Here is a 17,180-nt window from a genome sequence, read left to right as displayed (position 1 = left end):
GGAGCCAAGGAGCTAGCTAGTCTTCAAACATCTTAGGAGTTCATTTGATAAGACCAGTTTTCTCATGGATCTGGTGACAACTTACGTTCTCTTGGCAGGAGTTAAAAGGACTTAATAATGGCAATTCCAAATATAAACATAAACAAGACTGAAAAGTAGATATAACCAAGATATGGACACCAAGTTTTAAACTCAAAAATGACCAAAGTAACTCTGTGATAAGTTATTCATGAACTGTAATTTCAGCCTACCATAAAGTTGACTTCCAGGTGATAGCCAAACTTTCCTTTCAAACTACCTAAGACAGAAAAGCTATTCAAGAAGTTGTACAAACCCCGCTGCCCTGTCCCCTCATTCACCTGCATACAGAGGTGCATCAGCGTGGCCTCCAGCTCAGGCTCATGTCAGCACGAAGGAGGCAGCATAGGGCATTAAAAAAATTGTACAGTGTTTTGACCTTAATATTAACACAAAGGTTAAATAAATAAAAGCAACCAAGCTTGGTTTCATTTACAAAAGAAACAAACAAACCTACAATGAGGGTTTCAAGTATACTTTATTTCTTCAAACATGCTATATTTTAATGGGTACATAGTACTTTTACTTGGAATTAATTATGAGTTGATTTTGAAACAATTCAGTATTAAATCAGCTGGGATGATTACTGTTCTCTCCATTCCTTTGGGGTGACTCTGCCAACAGGTGATGGGTTCCACTCTATTCCAATTTGTGTTGCCATCTGTAAGAATTAAATTGCTGTCAGTTATCAGTTATGTTTAAATCAGAGTCCATGCTCCCTTGGAGATTATTTCCTAAAGTGGCAAAGGTATTCTGCTCTATAGGTTAAAAACACACAGTGCTCTCCATGTAGGCCAAATCTAATTGCTCTTCTAATTCTCTAGGGTAGTGCTGTTCAACAGAACTTCCAGAGATGACAGAAATGTTCTGTATGTGCACTGTCCAATACAGTAGCCACTAGCCACATATGGCTAGTGAGCAACTAAGATGTAGCTAGCATGACTGAGCAAGTACATTTTTAAAATTTTTTAATTAATTCATATTGATACTTCACATTTCTACACTACCTCCTCAAAATATTGTTTTATTCAACCACAACTACCTAAGTACTGCCAAGGAGGACATTTGTAATATCCCTTCATCAAGGAGCATTTCACCTCCAAAAATGTCCGTGATAACACATTTATTCAACATCTGTTCACTCTTCTAATTAAGTACACACTTAGACTCCTACTTGAACCATCAAGTACAGTAACTGGTAAATAAGACTGGTAAATGTTAGATGTAAAAAACTAAAATATTAAAAGCAAGTCATTTTATATCTCATCCATCAAAAACACTGTACTCAGTTCCAAGGGTAGAATGCAGAAGACTGACTAAGCAAAGAAAGGTGACTTAAGATGATGAAAACTCCGGAAACCATATAACAAAATGACTGATAGAACTAAGAATGTTCAATATGAAAGAGAAGATCCAGGAAACATAGAAATTTTCTAGTATCTAATGGCTGATACATGGAAATATGATCAGAATTTGTGTTGCAATGGAATGATGGGTAAATATGGAGGAGGCCTATTTTAACTCAATATAAGATCTTTTCAACAGCTACACAATATGGAAAAGACTGCCTTTTGATCCATAAGTAACTTGTTATTGGAAATGTTAAGAACAGATGATGAACTAATGCTCAGTGCTGAGGAAAAGTTCCTGCAATGAGTGAGTAATTACGTTAGAAGATCTCTAAAGCCCCTCCTAACTAGAAATGTACACTACTGTGTGAAAACATTTTGAATACATAAACTAAATGGCAATAAGAAAAATCTAAAACAGAGATTATCAGTCAATAGTACTTACATATACCCATACAGCAACACAGAAAGTGGCTCCACTAGCTAATACAGCATTACCATATTTGTCATGGAAATCAGGTGCCCGCTTTTGATGGATCTGCCTTGCCACTGCTTGCTGAATGCTTTGAACTTAAAGAAAAAGAAAAAAAGAATACAGGAGCATATCTACCAATTATCAGGAAAAGAGAACATTTGTAATTGATATTACCACTTAAGGAAAGCCAAGGAAGTTACTCTATAGCATTATGCAGTATAATAAAATGTTAAAACATTGTATCTAAAAGCAAAGTTGCATACTTTGAAATGCTTCACAAATAAGATGAATTGACAAATGGATAATATGTGATATAACAAATAGTGCAAAATGTTAGTTGTAGAATCTACATGCTGGGTATGTGGGTGTTCATTAGACAATTATTCCAACTTTTCAATATGTCTGAAAATTTCCCCAATACAATCTTGAGTGGGTAAAACAAAGAACAAGTGATGACAGTAACATCCACGATAAATCGGTATTTGTATAATCCTTGAACTTGGCTCCTACTTCATTAATCTGAGTATTTATGATTTTGATTTTCACAAAAGTTTACTCAGCGGTGCTCAACAACTTGAAAAGTTTAATACATAGACACTGTTCTCAGGTAACTTCCAGTCTAGAGAAGGCTATTATATACACAGACACAAACCATTATAATATAAGGAGGTAAAATGTTAGCTAAGCACTTTGAATAGCAGGTACGATTTGGTTATGTAGATATGGGAAAAAGAAATCTGAAAAAAGCAGAAACAGAAAACCCAGTGTACTATAAAACCAATCACGTCTGAAGGATAAGTTGTATAGATTAGTACATGTGTGCTAAGTCGCTTCAATTGTGTCTGACTCTGCGACCCTATGGACTGTAGCCCACCAGGCTCCTCTGTCCAAGGGGTTTTCCAGGCAAGAATACTGGAGTGGACTGCCAAGTTTCTTATGTCTCCTGCATTGGCAGGCGGCTTCTTAATCACTAGCGCCACCGGGAAGCCCCTATACATCAGGAGCAGGAAATGAAGCCACTTTTCTGGTAGAGCTAAGTTTCTGAGCAGAATGACAACATTAAAACTTTGCCATTACCGTTATTTCAGTAGAAATAGTTTCCTATTGGAGGCACCTGGGGGGCTTGGGAAAGAACGTTCTTAGCTCACCTTTGGTTACATTTCCAATGGGCAAATCTACAACATTTCACAGTATATTCTGTTCTAGAGCAGTTAAAAGTGAGCATGTGAATTCCGCATTGAAAGTAACAACTCCCAAACCCCGTTCCCTAAGGTCCAAGGCCCTACCTTCTCAAAAGGCAAAGAAAATAAGATTACCAAACAGTTCTGCAACACCTCATGACCTCAACACTCATGCTACACAAGTGGATTTCTTTAGACCTCTTCTCTGTGACAAAAAACGGTTCAGTTACCACCTATTGATAATTTTATATAAACCTCAACAACTCCATGAGGTAGGTATATTTACTAAGCCCCTATTTTACAAAAGAGGAAAATGAAGTTCAGAGATGTTAAATTATTCGCCCAAAGTGAAAAGGGAATAGACGTGGCTTTCGGAATATGAAAAACCAGTCAGGCAACTATTTTTTGTTATTATCAAAGGTGCTTCAGTGTTTCGTACACAATCTAGTAATACTTCTAATGACTATAAGCTGAAAATAAAAAGGTAGCTAAAGAACTAAATGCTAATTGCTCAAGGTCACTTTCATTGTAAAACTGTTCACGTTACTCAAGGTCACCTTCAGTGCAAATGAAGTATGGAAATGACTTCTACTTCTCTAATCTAGAGCATTCTCAATACATAACTCTGGTTTCAAATTTTCCCTGTACTTATCTAACTTTTCAGTTCAGTTCAGTCGCTCAGTCATCTCCGACTCTTTGCGACCCCATGAATCGCAGGATGCCAGGCCTCCCTGTCCATCACCAACTCCCGGAGTTTACTCAAACTCATGTCCATCAAGTCGGTGATGCCATCCAGCCATCTCATCCTCTGTCGTCCCCTTCTCCTCCTGCCCCCAATCCCTCCCAGCAGCAGGGTCTTTTCTAACGTTTAGGTAAGAATAAAAACAACCACAATTATTCAGTTAATAATCCACGAAAAACATAAATGCCAAAGTGCTACCATTTAGCAGGTAGCAGCACTGCAATGAAACCAGGAATAGGATAAGAAGCTCTTTTGCGGGTAAATTGTATCCCCAAAGCTAAAATTTATGAAATTACTTAAGGAACAAGAAGTGTTTACTAAGTGTCCCCCTTGAAATTGTAGGCTACCATATAATGAAACAGAGCAGGGTTATGACTCCAGTAACAGAAAGAGAGCTGGGAAACTAAACAGAAACGCTGTGCAATGAGGCTAATGCTAAGGACATCTTCCCAATTACTTAGCGTGCGGTGGGAGACCGAGCCTTTAGAATTACAAGGTCGAGCTGCAGATGGAAGGAAAGGGCACGAGAGACCACGAGCACAAAGAATAAAAGTTGATTGGAAATGATCTGTTTACAATTTTTGCTCACCTCTCAGACGACTTAGTGCGTTTTTGGCCAAGGGAAACATCCTGAGGTTGAACATAAAATGGCTGCAACTACAGCTGCTGGTCTCTAGCAATTCGGCGTCTAGTACCCTTGCAGAGTCCTGAAAAACAAAATGGCTCTCGGCTGCGCTCTTCAAAGAGATTTGATGAAATCTCTCGCGAGACCTGTAAAGACCTATAGAATTCGTCCTCTTTACAGCACGCAAAGATACACGCCTTTTGGGAAATGTAGTTTCACGCTTTATAAATGACTTAGGGTATTTATTGAACAATGAGGAAATCGCTTGCCTTGAAGCCAGGTTTAGGGCTCTTTAGAGGGGAACTGAGACATTAATCTTAGACTAGTCATCAGAAGCATCAACTTCAAGATAGTGTTCAGAGGCTTGAGCTTGTATCTCGCTCCACACTAGCCAGTACTTTCTGTTCCCTCCAAACTTCGTTTATTTCTTTGATTTTTTGTTTCCTATTACTACCTACTAATATGTTTAATTTTGAATTTTGAAATGATTTCCAGTTATGAGGAACGTTGCAAGAACAGTAAAAGGAATTCTTACTACGTAGAAAAATCTATGATAAAGCAAATTTAACAAACTGTTGATCATAGAATCTTGGCTGTGTGTGTTCAGAATACAATTAATTATTTCAATATTTCTGTATGTTTGGACATTTTCATAATAAAATATTATAAAAAACGTGTCTCTTATGTCTCCTGCATGGCAGACGGTTGCCACCTTTAGTCTCCTATAAAACTGAGGAGTTCCTCTGCTGTTCTTTGTCTTTCATGGTATTAATTTTTTTCTTAATTTTCAATTCAGTCGAGTCGCTCAGTCTTGTCTGACTCCTTGCGACCCCATGGACTGCAGCACGCCAGGCCTCCTTGTCCATCACCAACTCCAAGAGCTTTCTTAAACTCCTGTCCATTGAGTCGGTGATGTCATCCAACCATCTCATTCTCTGTTGTCCCCTTCTCCTGCCTTCAATCTTTCCCAGCATCAGGGTCTTTTCCAATGAGTCAGTTCTTTGCATCAGGTGGCCAAAGCATTGGAGTTTCAGCTTCCGCATCAGTCCTTCCAATGAATATTGAAGACTGATTTCCTTTAGGATAGACTGGCTGGATCTCCTTGCAGTCCAAGGGACTCTCAAGAGTCTTCTCCAACACTACAGTTCAAAAGCATCAATTCTTCGCCACTCAGCTTTCTTTATGGTCCAACTCTCACATGTATACATGACTACTGGAAAAACCATAGCTTTGACTAGACAGGCCTTTGTTGGTAAAGTAACGTCTCTGCTTTTTAATATGCTGTCTAGTTTGGTCATAGCTTTTCTTCCAAGGAGAAAGCATCTTTTAATTTCATGACTGCAGTCAGCATGTGCAGTGATTCTGGAGCCCCCAAAAATAAAGTCTCTCAGTGTTTCCATTGTTTCCCCATCTATTTTCCGTGAAGTGATGGGACTGGATGCCAGGATCTTAGTTTTTGAATGTTGAGTTTTAAGCCAGCTTTTTTATTCTTCTCTTTCACTTTCATCAAGAGGCTCTGTAGTTCCTCTTCACCTTCACTTTCTGCTATAAGGGAAATGTCATCTGCATATCTGAGGTTATTGATATTTCTCCTGGCAATCTTGATTCTAGCTTGTACTTCATCCAGCCTGGCATTTCACATGATGTACCCTGGTGGCTCAGATGGTAAAGAAGCTGCCTGCAGTGCAGGAGACCCAGGTTCCATCCCTGGGTCAGAAAGATGCCCTGCAGAAAGTAATGGGAACCCACTCTAGTATTCTTGCCTAGAGAATTCCATGGACAGAGGAGCCTGGTGGGCTACAGTCGATGGAGTTGCAAAGAGTCAGACATGACTGAGCAACTAACACTTACTTATTCACTTATTCTGCATATAAGTTAAATAAGCAGGGTGACAATATACAGCCTTGTCGTACTCCTTTCCCAGTTTGGAACCAGTCTGTTGTTCCACGTACATGTTCTAACTGTTGCTTCGTCACTTGCATTTCTCAGGAGGCAGGTAAGGTGATGTGGTATTCCCATCTCTTTAAGAATTTTCCACAGTTTGTTGTGATTCAGTCAAAGGCTTTGGCGTAGTCAATAAAGCAGAAGTAGATGTCTTTCTGGAACTCTCTTGCTTTTTCGATGATCCAACGGATGTTGGCAATTTGACTTCTGGTTCTCTGCCTTTTCTAAATCCAGCTTGAACACCTGAAAGTTCTCAGTTACTTACTGTTGAAGCCTCGCTTGAAGGGTTTGGAGCATTACTTTGCTAGCATGTGAGATGAGTGCAATTGTATCATAGTTTGAACTTGCCTTGGCATTGCCTTTCTTTGGGATTGGAATGAAAACTGACCTTTTCCAGTCCTGTGGCCACTGCTGCGTTTTCCAAGTTTGCTGGCATATTGAGTGCAGCACTTTAACAGCATTATTTTCTTACTATACGTAAGCTTATTCTCTCTATTTTACATATGAAGGAAGTGAGTACAGTATCAAGATTAGGTAATTTTAAGCAACAGAATAGGTAATGGACCTTCTGACTATACAAGTTTGTGCTCTGTAATATATTTGAAGAGTACAGGCCAGTTATTTTGTAACAGTTCCCTCAACTTTTGTGTACTTGATGTCTTCTTATAATTAGATTCAGTTAAGGCACTTAAGAGTTGACTCATTGGAAAAGATTCTGATGCTGGAAGGGATTGGGGGCAGGAGGAGAAGGCTGGATTGCATCTCTGACTCGATGGACGTGAGTCTGAGTGAACTCCAGGAGTTGGTGATGGACAGGGAGGCCTGGCGTGCTGCGATTCATGGGCTTGCAAAGAGTCAGACACAACTGAGCGACTGAACTGAACTGAACTGAACTGAAGGCACTTCTAACGGAAATACTACATAACAAGTGTGTTTTCTTAGGGTAACTTATCAGTAAGCCTATATATAATATTAGTTTGTCTTTTTTTTTAATTTTTGGCTGTGCTGGATCTTTGATGCTGTGTGTGGGCTTTAGTCTCGGCGAGTGAGGTTGAATGGGGGCTACTCTGTAGTTGCGGTGCACATGCTTCTCATTGTGGTGCCTTCTCTTATTGCAGAGGGCCCTAGGGCAGTACAGTAGTACAGCACTGGCTTAGTTGTCCAGGGGCAAGTAAAATCTTCCCTAAGCAGGGATGGAATCCATGTCCTCTGCATTGGTAGGTGGATACTTAACCATTGGACTACCTGGGAGGTCCTTGTCTCATTACTGATAATGCCAGCTTTAATCATTTGGTCAGAAGTGTGGCCTCCAAGTTTCTATACTAAAAAGTTACTGTTTCTATCTTTCTGATTAATAAGTAATATAAGAATACATTGAGATTATGTGTATATCCTATTCTTTATCGAACTTCCACCCACTAGTTTTTGTATTCATTGATGATTTTTCATCCTGGATGAAGCACCATCTGGAATCAAGATTGCCAGGAGAAATATCAATAACCTCAGATACACAGATGATACCACCCTTATGGCAGAAAGCGAAGAACTAAAGAGCCTCTTGATGAAAGTGAAAGAGGAGAGTGAAAAAGCTGGCTTAAAGCTCAACATTCAGAAAACGAAGATCATGGCATCTGGTCCCATCACTTCATGGAAAATAGATGGGGAAACAATGTAAACAGTGAGAGACTTTATTTTCTTGGGCTCCAAAATCACTGAAGATGGTGACAGCAGCCATGAAATTAAAAGATGCTTGCACCTTGGAAGAAAAGCTACGACTAACTTAGACACAGCATACTAAAAAGCATAGACATTTCTTTGCCAACAAAGGTATGTCCAGTCAAAGTTATGTTTTTTCCAGTAGTCATGTTTGGGTGTGAGAGTTGGACTATAATGAAAGCTGACTGCCAAAGAATTGATGATTTTGAACTGTGGTGTTGGAGAAGACTCTTGAGAGTCCCTTGCACTGCAAGGAGATCCAAACAGTCAATTCTAAAGGAAATCAGTCCTGAATATTCATTGGAAGGACTGATGCTGAAGCTGAAACTCCAATGCTTTGGCCACCCAATGTGAAGAACTGGCTCATTGGAAAAGACCCTGATACTGGGAAAGATCGAAAGCGGGAGAAGGGGTCAACAGAGGGTGAGGTGGTTGGATGGCATCACTGACTCGATGGACATGAGTTTGATCAAGCTTCAGGAGTTGGGATGGACAGGGAAGCCTGGCATGCTGCAGTCCACAGGGTCACAAAGAGTCGGACACAACTGAGCAACTGAACTGAACTATGCTTTTTGCCTAAAAGAATTATTAGTGTGAAAGTTGCAAAATGATTTTTCTAACTCTATCATTCCTTCCATATTTAACACTAGGTATTCTACTACAAGGAGAAAATTTATCTTCTTCCCTATTTATTTGTTTATTATCAGTTTGGATTCATGGATTCCAAAGGTTATAATCCATTGCTATCATGATTTATTTTAAGGCTCAGTAGTCTCAGATGTAGTCAGTAGGATTCCCTTCTGACTTATATGTCTTATATAAGACATATTGCTTCAAATTGCTTGATCTTGATATTGTACTCACTTCCTTCATATGTAAAATGGAGAGAATAAGCTTACCTATAGTAAGGCTTATATGTCTTTTCTTTTAGGTCTCCATCACTTTATTTTTTTGAGAACTTCTTTATTTTCTGACACAAGGCTCATCTTGCACTTTCTTTACCCCAGCACTGGAATCTATCTTCCTAAGGAGCCTTGATTTCTTTTAGGGATGGCATTTATCAACCTACATTTGGCATTAGGTTTGCTCATTTGTACTGGAGTGTCATTGCTTCTAATCATTTCAGTGAATAGAGCTAGAAATATATGTTATGAATGATAAGTTTATGCAAATACTGCCAATTCCAGTCCAACCCCCAAAAGTCCTTTTTCACCTTTCCTTATTTCATATTTGTATCTCCCTGCTTACACAGTGAGAATCCTAGCTCTCAACGTCTATGTTTTTACATATTACATTATACAAAATATATTTCCAGAATTGTTATCTACGAAAAACAAATCTACTTAGTAGAGTTTAAGGTTTGCTTGTAGTTATTTTTTTCTTTAGACTAATAGTATATAATCAAAATAGTGTGTTCATAAATTATTCAGATTAGTTCTATTTTCTTTAGTGCAGTTGTTTTTCTTTTGAAATAGAGTTGTGCTCCATTTTTTCTGTTTTGTATTCAATTTCAGCTTTTTAACCCATTCTTACTCATGTGATTTTTAAATGTTTAACTTATTTTTAATTGTGGTAAAATATACATGACAAAAAATTTACCCTTTTAACCTTTTTAAAGGATACAGTTCAGTGGTATTAAGTACATTCAGATTGTTGTACAACTATTGCTACCATTTGTCTCCAGAACTTTTTTTTTTTAAACTTTACAATATTGTATTAGTTTTGCCAAATATCGAAATGAATCCGCCACAAGTATACTTTTTTCATCTTGCAAAACCACATGATTTGCTCTTATATTTTATTTTAAAATGATTAACATTATTCCAAAAGTCAAAACTATACAAACTGGTATACTTAGAGAAGTGTCATTCCCTTCCTTAACTGTTCCAATCCATTTTCTACAACTCCTGTAGGAAACCAATTTCATTAGTTTCCGATTTAAGCTTTCTGTGTTTCCTTTTGCAAAAATGGTAAAACATGTATATATTTTCTTATTTCCTCTTCTATTTCATACAAATGTAGCATAATATGTACATACTTTTGCATTGGGCTTTTTCACTTTAACAATAGATATTGAAAATCCATATCATTTATACAGCTCTTCCTCATTTCCTTTCCTTAGAGTTGTGAAAAACTCCAAGGTATTTATGTTCTGTAGTCATTCTCCTACATTTGAACATTTAAGTGGTTTTGAGAATAATTCAATTACAGATAGTGCTGAAATAAATAATTTTGTGCACATATATCTTATTATTGAAGTAGATCCCCAAAAGTGGGATTGCTGAATCAAAGGATAAATGTATTAGATATTGTTAAGTTATCCTCCATTTTGCATACTACCAGCAATGTTTGAGGGTGCCTGCTTCCTCATAGACTCAATGACAGCACTTACTGAATTTTTGCCAAAATGATAGTTGAGATTCCTCTGTGTACCTTAAAACCTTAATTTTTTATTTGTTAAATTTACATGCAGTAAATTTCACTTTTTTAGTGTAATATTCTGAGTGTTGACAAATACAAACAGTATGTAACCACTCCAACAATTAAGGTGAGAAAGGTTGCACCCTCACAAAAAAATCTCCTTGTGTGGCCCTTTTGTAGTCAATCCCTCTCCCCACCTCCAGTCCCTGATAGCTACTGATCTGTTCACTTTCTACACGGTCACATAAATGGAATGATATTGCATGTCCAAGTGTTTTTTTGTATTTTTCATATTATGAGTGTCTCTTAACGTTTTAATTTTTTTTCACTTCTCTATATCAAACCAAATCTCTTCAGAACCAGCTCTTTTCCCTTTCATGCCATCTCTTTGTCTCTCCAGCTTAATGAAATTATTTTCCTCTGTGTGTGTGTGTCCCACCAGGCCCTAAAAGAATGGCCATATGATATTCCAAAGCATGAAAATAAATCCAAATTACAGGCGATTGATTTTGTTGCTGCTTTTCCTCTTGAATATATTATTCTTCTTCAATAAAAACATCCCAGTTTTATAACTCACTATGGTACCTACAAGACCTTTTAGAACTAACACCCAAAAAAGATGTCCTTTTCATTATAGGGAATGGAATGCAAAAGTAGAAAGTCAAGAAACACCTGGAGTAACAGGCAAATTTGGCCTTGAAATAAGGAATGAAGCAGGGCAAAGGCTAATAGAATTTTGCCAAGAGAACGCACTGGTCATAGCAAACACCCTCTTCCAACAACACAAGAGAAGACTCTACACATGGACATCACCAGATGGTCAACACCGAAATCAGATTGATTATATTCTTTGCAGCCAAAGATGGAGAAGCTCTATACAGTCAGCAAAAACAAGACATGGAGCTGACTGTGGCTCATACCACGAACTCCTTATTGCCAAATTCAGACTTAAATTGAAGAAAGTGGGGAAAACCACCAGACCATTCAGGTATGACCTAAATCAAATCCCTTATGATTATACAGTGGAAGTGAGAAATAGATTTAAGGGCCTAGATCTGATAGACAGAGTGCCTGATAAACTATGGACAGAGGTTCGTGACATTGTGCAGGAGACAGGGATCAAGACCATCCCCATAGAAAAGAAATGCAAAAACGCAAAATGGCTGTCTGGGGAGGCCTTACAAATAGCTGTGAAAAGAAGAGAAGCAAAAAGCAAAGGAGAAAAGGAAAGATATAAGCATCTGAATGCAGAGTTCCAAAGAATAGCAAGAAGAGATAAGAAAGCCTTCCTCAGTGATCAATGCAAAGAAATAGAGGGAAATAACAGAATGGGAAAGACTAGAGATCTCTTCAAGAAAATTAGAGATACCAAGGGAATATTTCATGTAAAGATGGGCTTGATAAAGGACAGAAATGGTATGGACCTAACAGAAGCAGAAGATATTAAGAAGAGGTGGCAAGAATACACAGAAGAACTGTACAAAAAAAGATCTTCACGACCCAGATAATCACGATGGTGTGATCACTGACCTAGAGCCAGACATCCTGGAATGGGAAGTCAAGTGGGCCTTAGGAAGCATCACTAGGAACAAAACTAGTGGAGGTGATGGAATTCCAGTTAAGCTATTTCAAATCCTGAAATATCATGCTGTGAAAGTGCTGCACTCAATATGCCAGCAAATTTGGAAAACTCAGCAGTGGCCACAAGACTGGAAAAGGTCAGTTTTCATTCCAATCACAAAGAAAGGCAATGCCAAAGAATGCTCAAACTACCACACAATTGCACTCAGCTCACATGCTAGTAAAGTGATGCTTAAAATTCTCCAAGCCAGGATTCAGCAATACGTGAACCATGAACTTCCAGATGTTCAAGCTTGTTTTAGAAAAGGCAGAGGAACCAGAGATCAAATTGCCAACATCCGCTGGATCATGGAAAAAGCAAGAGAATTCCAGAAAAACATCTATTTCTGCTTTATTGACTATGCCAAAGCCTTTGACTGTGTGGATCACAATAAACTGTGGAAAATTCTTCAAGAGATGGGAGTACCAGAGCACCTGACCTGCATCTTGAGAAACCTATATGCAGGTCAGGAAGCAACAGTTAGAACTGGACATGGAACAACAGACTGGTTCCAAATAGGAAAAGGAGTTCATCAAGGCTATATATTGTCACCCTGCTTATTTAACTTCTATGTAGAGTACATCATGAGAAACACTGGGCTGGAAGAAGCACAAGCTGGAATCAAGATTGCCAGGAGAAATATCAACAACCTCAGGTGTGCAGATGACACCACCCTTATGGCAGAAAGTGAAGAAGAACTAAAAAGCCTCTTGATGAAAGTGAAAGTGGAGAGTGAAAAAGTTGGCTTAAAGCTCAACATTCAGAAAATGAAGATCATGGCATCTGGTCCTATCACTTCATGGGAAATAGATGGGGAAACAGTGGAAGCAGTGTCAAACTTTATTTTGGGGGGCTTCAAAGTCACCGCACATGGTGACTGCAGCCATGAAATTAAAAGACGCTTACTCCTTGGAAGAAAAGTTATGACCAACCTAGATAGCATATTGAAAAGCAGAGACATTACTTTGCCAACAAAGGTCCATCTAGTCAAGGCTATGGTTTTTCCAGTGGTCATGTATGGATGTGAGAGTTGGACTGTGAAGAAGGCTGAGTGCAGAAGAATTGATGCTTTTGAACTGTGGTGTTGGAGAAGACTCTTGAGAGTCCCTTGGACTGCAAGGAGATCCAACCAGTCCATTCTGAGGGAGATCAGCCCTGGGATTTCTTTGGAAGTTATGATGCTAAAACTGAAACTCCAGTACTTTGGCCACCTCATGCAAAGAGTTGACTCATTGGAAAAGACTTTGATGCTGGGAGGGATTGAGGGCAGGAGGAGAAGGGGACGACAGAGGATGAGATGGCTGGATGGCATCACTGACTCGATGGACGTGAGTCTCAGTGAACTCCGGGAGTTGGTGATGGACAGGGAGGCCTGGTGTGCTGCGATTCATGGGGTCGCAAAGAGTTGGACACGACTGAGTGACTGAACTGAAGTGAACTGAACTGAGCTACTGAACTGAAATGAACTGATGATAAACAGAACTGGGACAAATAAATGGAAAGTTCTGCTATGTAGGATTTTTGTTATTTTTTTAGAAAAGGGATTTGGGTATTTCAGACAACTGATTATGAAACAAAAACTTTAAAAAGACCTAAGTGCTTTCTTACTACCTTAGTGTGGCATCCACCCCTCAAACAAACTAATGACAAGTTAAAAAAAAAAACACACACACTTTTGCTGTCTATAATCAAAATTTAAGTCCTTGTTGGTGCCCGCCTCATACATCTAAAAGATTGCCATGAATAAGGACTTTAGAAAATAACTTTTGACCTCTGCTTTGTTCAGCACACGTGGCACCGTCTTAAAAAAGATCTCCTTCAGCAATATTGTTTTTCCTTTCTTGCTTTTACCTTTTTTGGATTTGAAACATTTTGGAGGCCAAACCACGGGCTTGGGATAGGTTTTATCAGTTATATGGCTAGGCAAAATTTTTCTAGAATAGTACACGAAAGAGGTGGTTTTCTTTTTTGAAATTAATTTAGTTTTTATTTACTTTTGGCTAGGCTGAGTCTTTGTGTCTTCCTTCCTGGGCGGGGGGAGAGGGGGAGGTGCGGTGGTGGTGGTGGAAAGGGCGGGGTTGTCGGGCGCTTTCTCTGGTTGAGGGGAGCAGGGGCTATTCTCTAATTGCGGTGCCTGGTTTCTCATTATGGTGGCCTCTATTGCTCTGGAGCACGGACTCTAGGGCCCTCTGGCTCAGTAGTTGTGGCCTGGGGCTTAGTTGCCCTCGCATCATGTGGAATATTCCCAGACGGGGAAAGATCAAACCGTGTCCCCTGCATTGGCAGGCGAATTCTTAACCACTGAGCCACCAGTGAAGTCCGGTCGATTTCAAAGACTTCTAAAAGGATCTGAGGAGAAAATACCCTGTTTTAGTAACCTTAAGCCATCTCCAACACCGAAAAGCCGCAATGATTCACAACTGCGCAGGCGCATTTAAAGAGCCTACACCCGCCATCTCTACGTTTAACGAAAGGGGTGGTCCATCATCCTTAGCGGACCAATGCAAAACCTCCAGATTATCGTTTTTGTATTGGCTAACGGAGACCAATTAGAAGTGAGACATCTTTTAGCGGGCGTTTGGCAGTACAGCGTCGTGACGTTTTGTGAGGGGACTACCGACAGGGCTGAGCTGGGCCAATGAGAAGGGGAAAGGGGGCTGGTTTGCCTTTTCTCACGCCCAACCAACCCTCAGACCCAGCCCTAGGAAAGTTTCCCTTCTAGGCGGGAGAGAAGGCGAACATGGCAGCGCGTTGGTGGCGTTGGTGTGTCTGTGCAATCATGGCGGTGGCACTGCTGCTCGTTTTCGGGGTTCCCTCAGCCTCTGCCCAGAGAAAGAAGGAGGTGAGGACGCTGTTTCCAGCAACATGGGCTTTTCCGAACGAGAGGGGCTTGAGAGAATCCGTTTTGTTGTACCCGATCCCTTTCCCCGCCAGTTCTGTGTCTTTGGTGGCTTCAGTTCTGCCGTTTTTAGAATTGTGGGGTTCGCAAGAGAAGAAACCGTAACACTTTGTGTTATGGGATTGTCGAGTCTGAGAGTGGGGCGGAGTAGGTGACAGCCTGGCTTCTGTAGGCCTGTGGATAAACAAAGCTACGAGTTTTGACACTTCTTTGAATATGGGCCCCATCAGGTGGTGGAGGGAAGTTCGACTTTAGGTTCAAGGGGTAGAATATCTGACTCTGCTGTCATTAGATGTAACTTCCTTTTAGACACGTAAGAACTATATTATGTAGCATTTTCACTTCAGGAATGAGAGGATTAAACAGAAGAGCGGAGCTATGCCAAATTTATTTCATTGTCCAAAAAACTGATCATTGTCCAAAAAACTGATTGAAAGCAATTTCAGTTCAGTCGCTCAGTCCCGTCCGACTCTTTGTGACTCCCATAGACTGCAGCATGCCAGGCTTCCGTGTCCATCACCAACTCCCGGAGCTTACTCAAACTCATGTTCATAGATTTGGTGATGCCATCCAACCATCTCATCCTTTGTCGTCCCCTTCTCCTCCTGCCTTCAATCTTTCCCAGCATCAGGATCTTTTCCATTGAGTCAGTTCTTCGCATCAGGTGGCCAAAGTATTGGAGTTTCAGCTTTAGCGTCAGTCCTTGCAATATTCAGGACTGATTTCCTTTAGGATGGACTGGTTGGATCTCCTTGCCGTCCAAGGGACTCAAGAGTCTTCTCCAAAACCACAGTTCAAAAGCATCAATTCTTCCGGGCTCAGCTTTTTTTTTTTTTTTTTTTTTTTTACCGGAGTGAAGTTCTTAAGCCATTTTCAACCATTTACCAAACATCAAGCGTGCCAGCCATTGTTCTGGGAACTTAGTATACGTAAGTGAACAAAACTAAGGTCCCTCCTTGTGGAATTTACTGGCTTTGACAAGTGGAGGAGATACAATGTTCTTTACTCTCTGTTAAGCAATCCAAGGTGAGGATTTTTAACATTGTTTTGAAACATTTGTGACTTAGAGCCGTTTGCTCTTAAGAGTTACAAATTACTAGCAATTGTTTATGCGCTCTAATTTTATAAATGAGGAAACCTAAGGCCTAAGCTTACACGGTTAACCATTGAAGAACAAAGACTAAGATCTTTGGTTAGTCTTATGCTATTTCCTATACATTTTGTGCTTCCTTTTGTACACAATACCTGTGTGTGCGTGCTTCTTAAGTCGCTTTTGTCGTGCTGACTCTTTGTGACCCCATGGACTGTAGCCCACCAGGCTCCTCTGTCCATGGAACTTTCCAGGCAGAAATACTGGAGTGGGTTACCATGCCCTCCTCCAGGGGATCTTCCCCACCCAGGTATTGGACCCCTCATCTCACATGCACTTTATTTTTTTTTTTATCATTTATTATTATTATTATTTTACTTTACAATATTGTATTGGTTTTGCCATACATCAACATGAATCCACCACGGGTGTACACATGTTCCCCATCCTGAACCCCCCTCCCACCTCCCTCCCCATACCATCCCTCTGAGTCATACCAGTGCACCAGCCCCAAACATCCTTTAAAAATGCTATTTAATCGGCTCAGATGCTTGTCAACTTGAGCTGAATTTTAAAAGAACCTGTTTTCTCTGTTGCTGAGTATTTGTCCTAGTCCATAAAAAAAGGTAGCATATTAAAACGAGTTACTTATTAGATTGGCAAAAAGTGAAGTTAAAAATATACAATGTACAAAGTGTACAAAATGAGCAAGCGCCTATACTGGAACTAGAAATTGATGGGCTTTTTAAGGAGGATGCCAAGCCATTTTTTACGTGGAAAACAAGATGTAGAGCAATACATAGTTGTATATTCTGGAGACCTTTTATGTTAAAAAAAAAAAAAAAAAAAACTACAAGTTAGGTATACGTAGAAAGAAACCTTTGTAAGAATATAGAACAGTGGCTACCTCTGGATAGTTGGGATTGTTCATTAGGGGAAGACTTTAACTTTTTGCCTTGTATGCTGGTATTGTCTAAATTTCTATAACCACCACTTACCCTTTTTAAGTAAAAAAGTGTAGATTTTTAATAACAAGTAT

The 17,180-nt window shown here is 39.6% G+C and overlaps 2 protein-coding genes across 2 annotated transcripts in view; one reads left to right on the top strand and one right to left on the bottom strand.

The window, feature by feature from the left end:
* Positions 1–537: 537 nt before the first annotated feature.
* Positions 538–4,571, bottom strand: LOC113887160 (cytochrome c oxidase subunit 7B, mitochondrial). The gene is made up of 3 exons (XM_027534087.1): positions 4,415–4,571; positions 1,873–1,997; positions 538–739 (listed from the first exon to the last, which is right to left on the bottom strand). The coding sequence occupies exons 1-3, from the start codon at positions 4,467–4,469 to the stop codon at positions 662–664; spliced, it is 258 nt and encodes an 85-aa protein (XP_027389888.1). The 5' UTR covers positions 4,470–4,571; the 3' UTR covers positions 538–661.
* Positions 4,572–14,831: 10,260 nt separating this feature from the next.
* MAGT1 (magnesium transporter 1) overlaps positions 14,832–17,180 on the top strand; it is a 49,017-nt gene continuing 46,668 nt past the window's right edge. Inside the window, exon 1 of the mRNA XM_027533273.1 lies at positions 14,832–14,994. Within this exon, the coding sequence (XP_027389074.1) occupies positions 14,893–14,994 (102 nt within the window). The 5' untranslated portion in view covers positions 14,832–14,892. The remainder of the gene's footprint in view (positions 14,995–17,180) is intronic.

Source organism: Bos indicus x Bos taurus, chromosome X (genome assembly GCF_003369695.1).
Source record: "Bos indicus x Bos taurus breed Angus x Brahman F1 hybrid chromosome X, Bos_hybrid_MaternalHap_v2.0, whole genome shotgun sequence".
NCBI classification, from domain to species: domain Eukaryota; kingdom Metazoa; phylum Chordata; class Mammalia; order Artiodactyla; family Bovidae; genus Bos; species Bos indicus x Bos taurus.
This window is presented reverse-complemented; position numbering and strand designations above follow the sequence as displayed.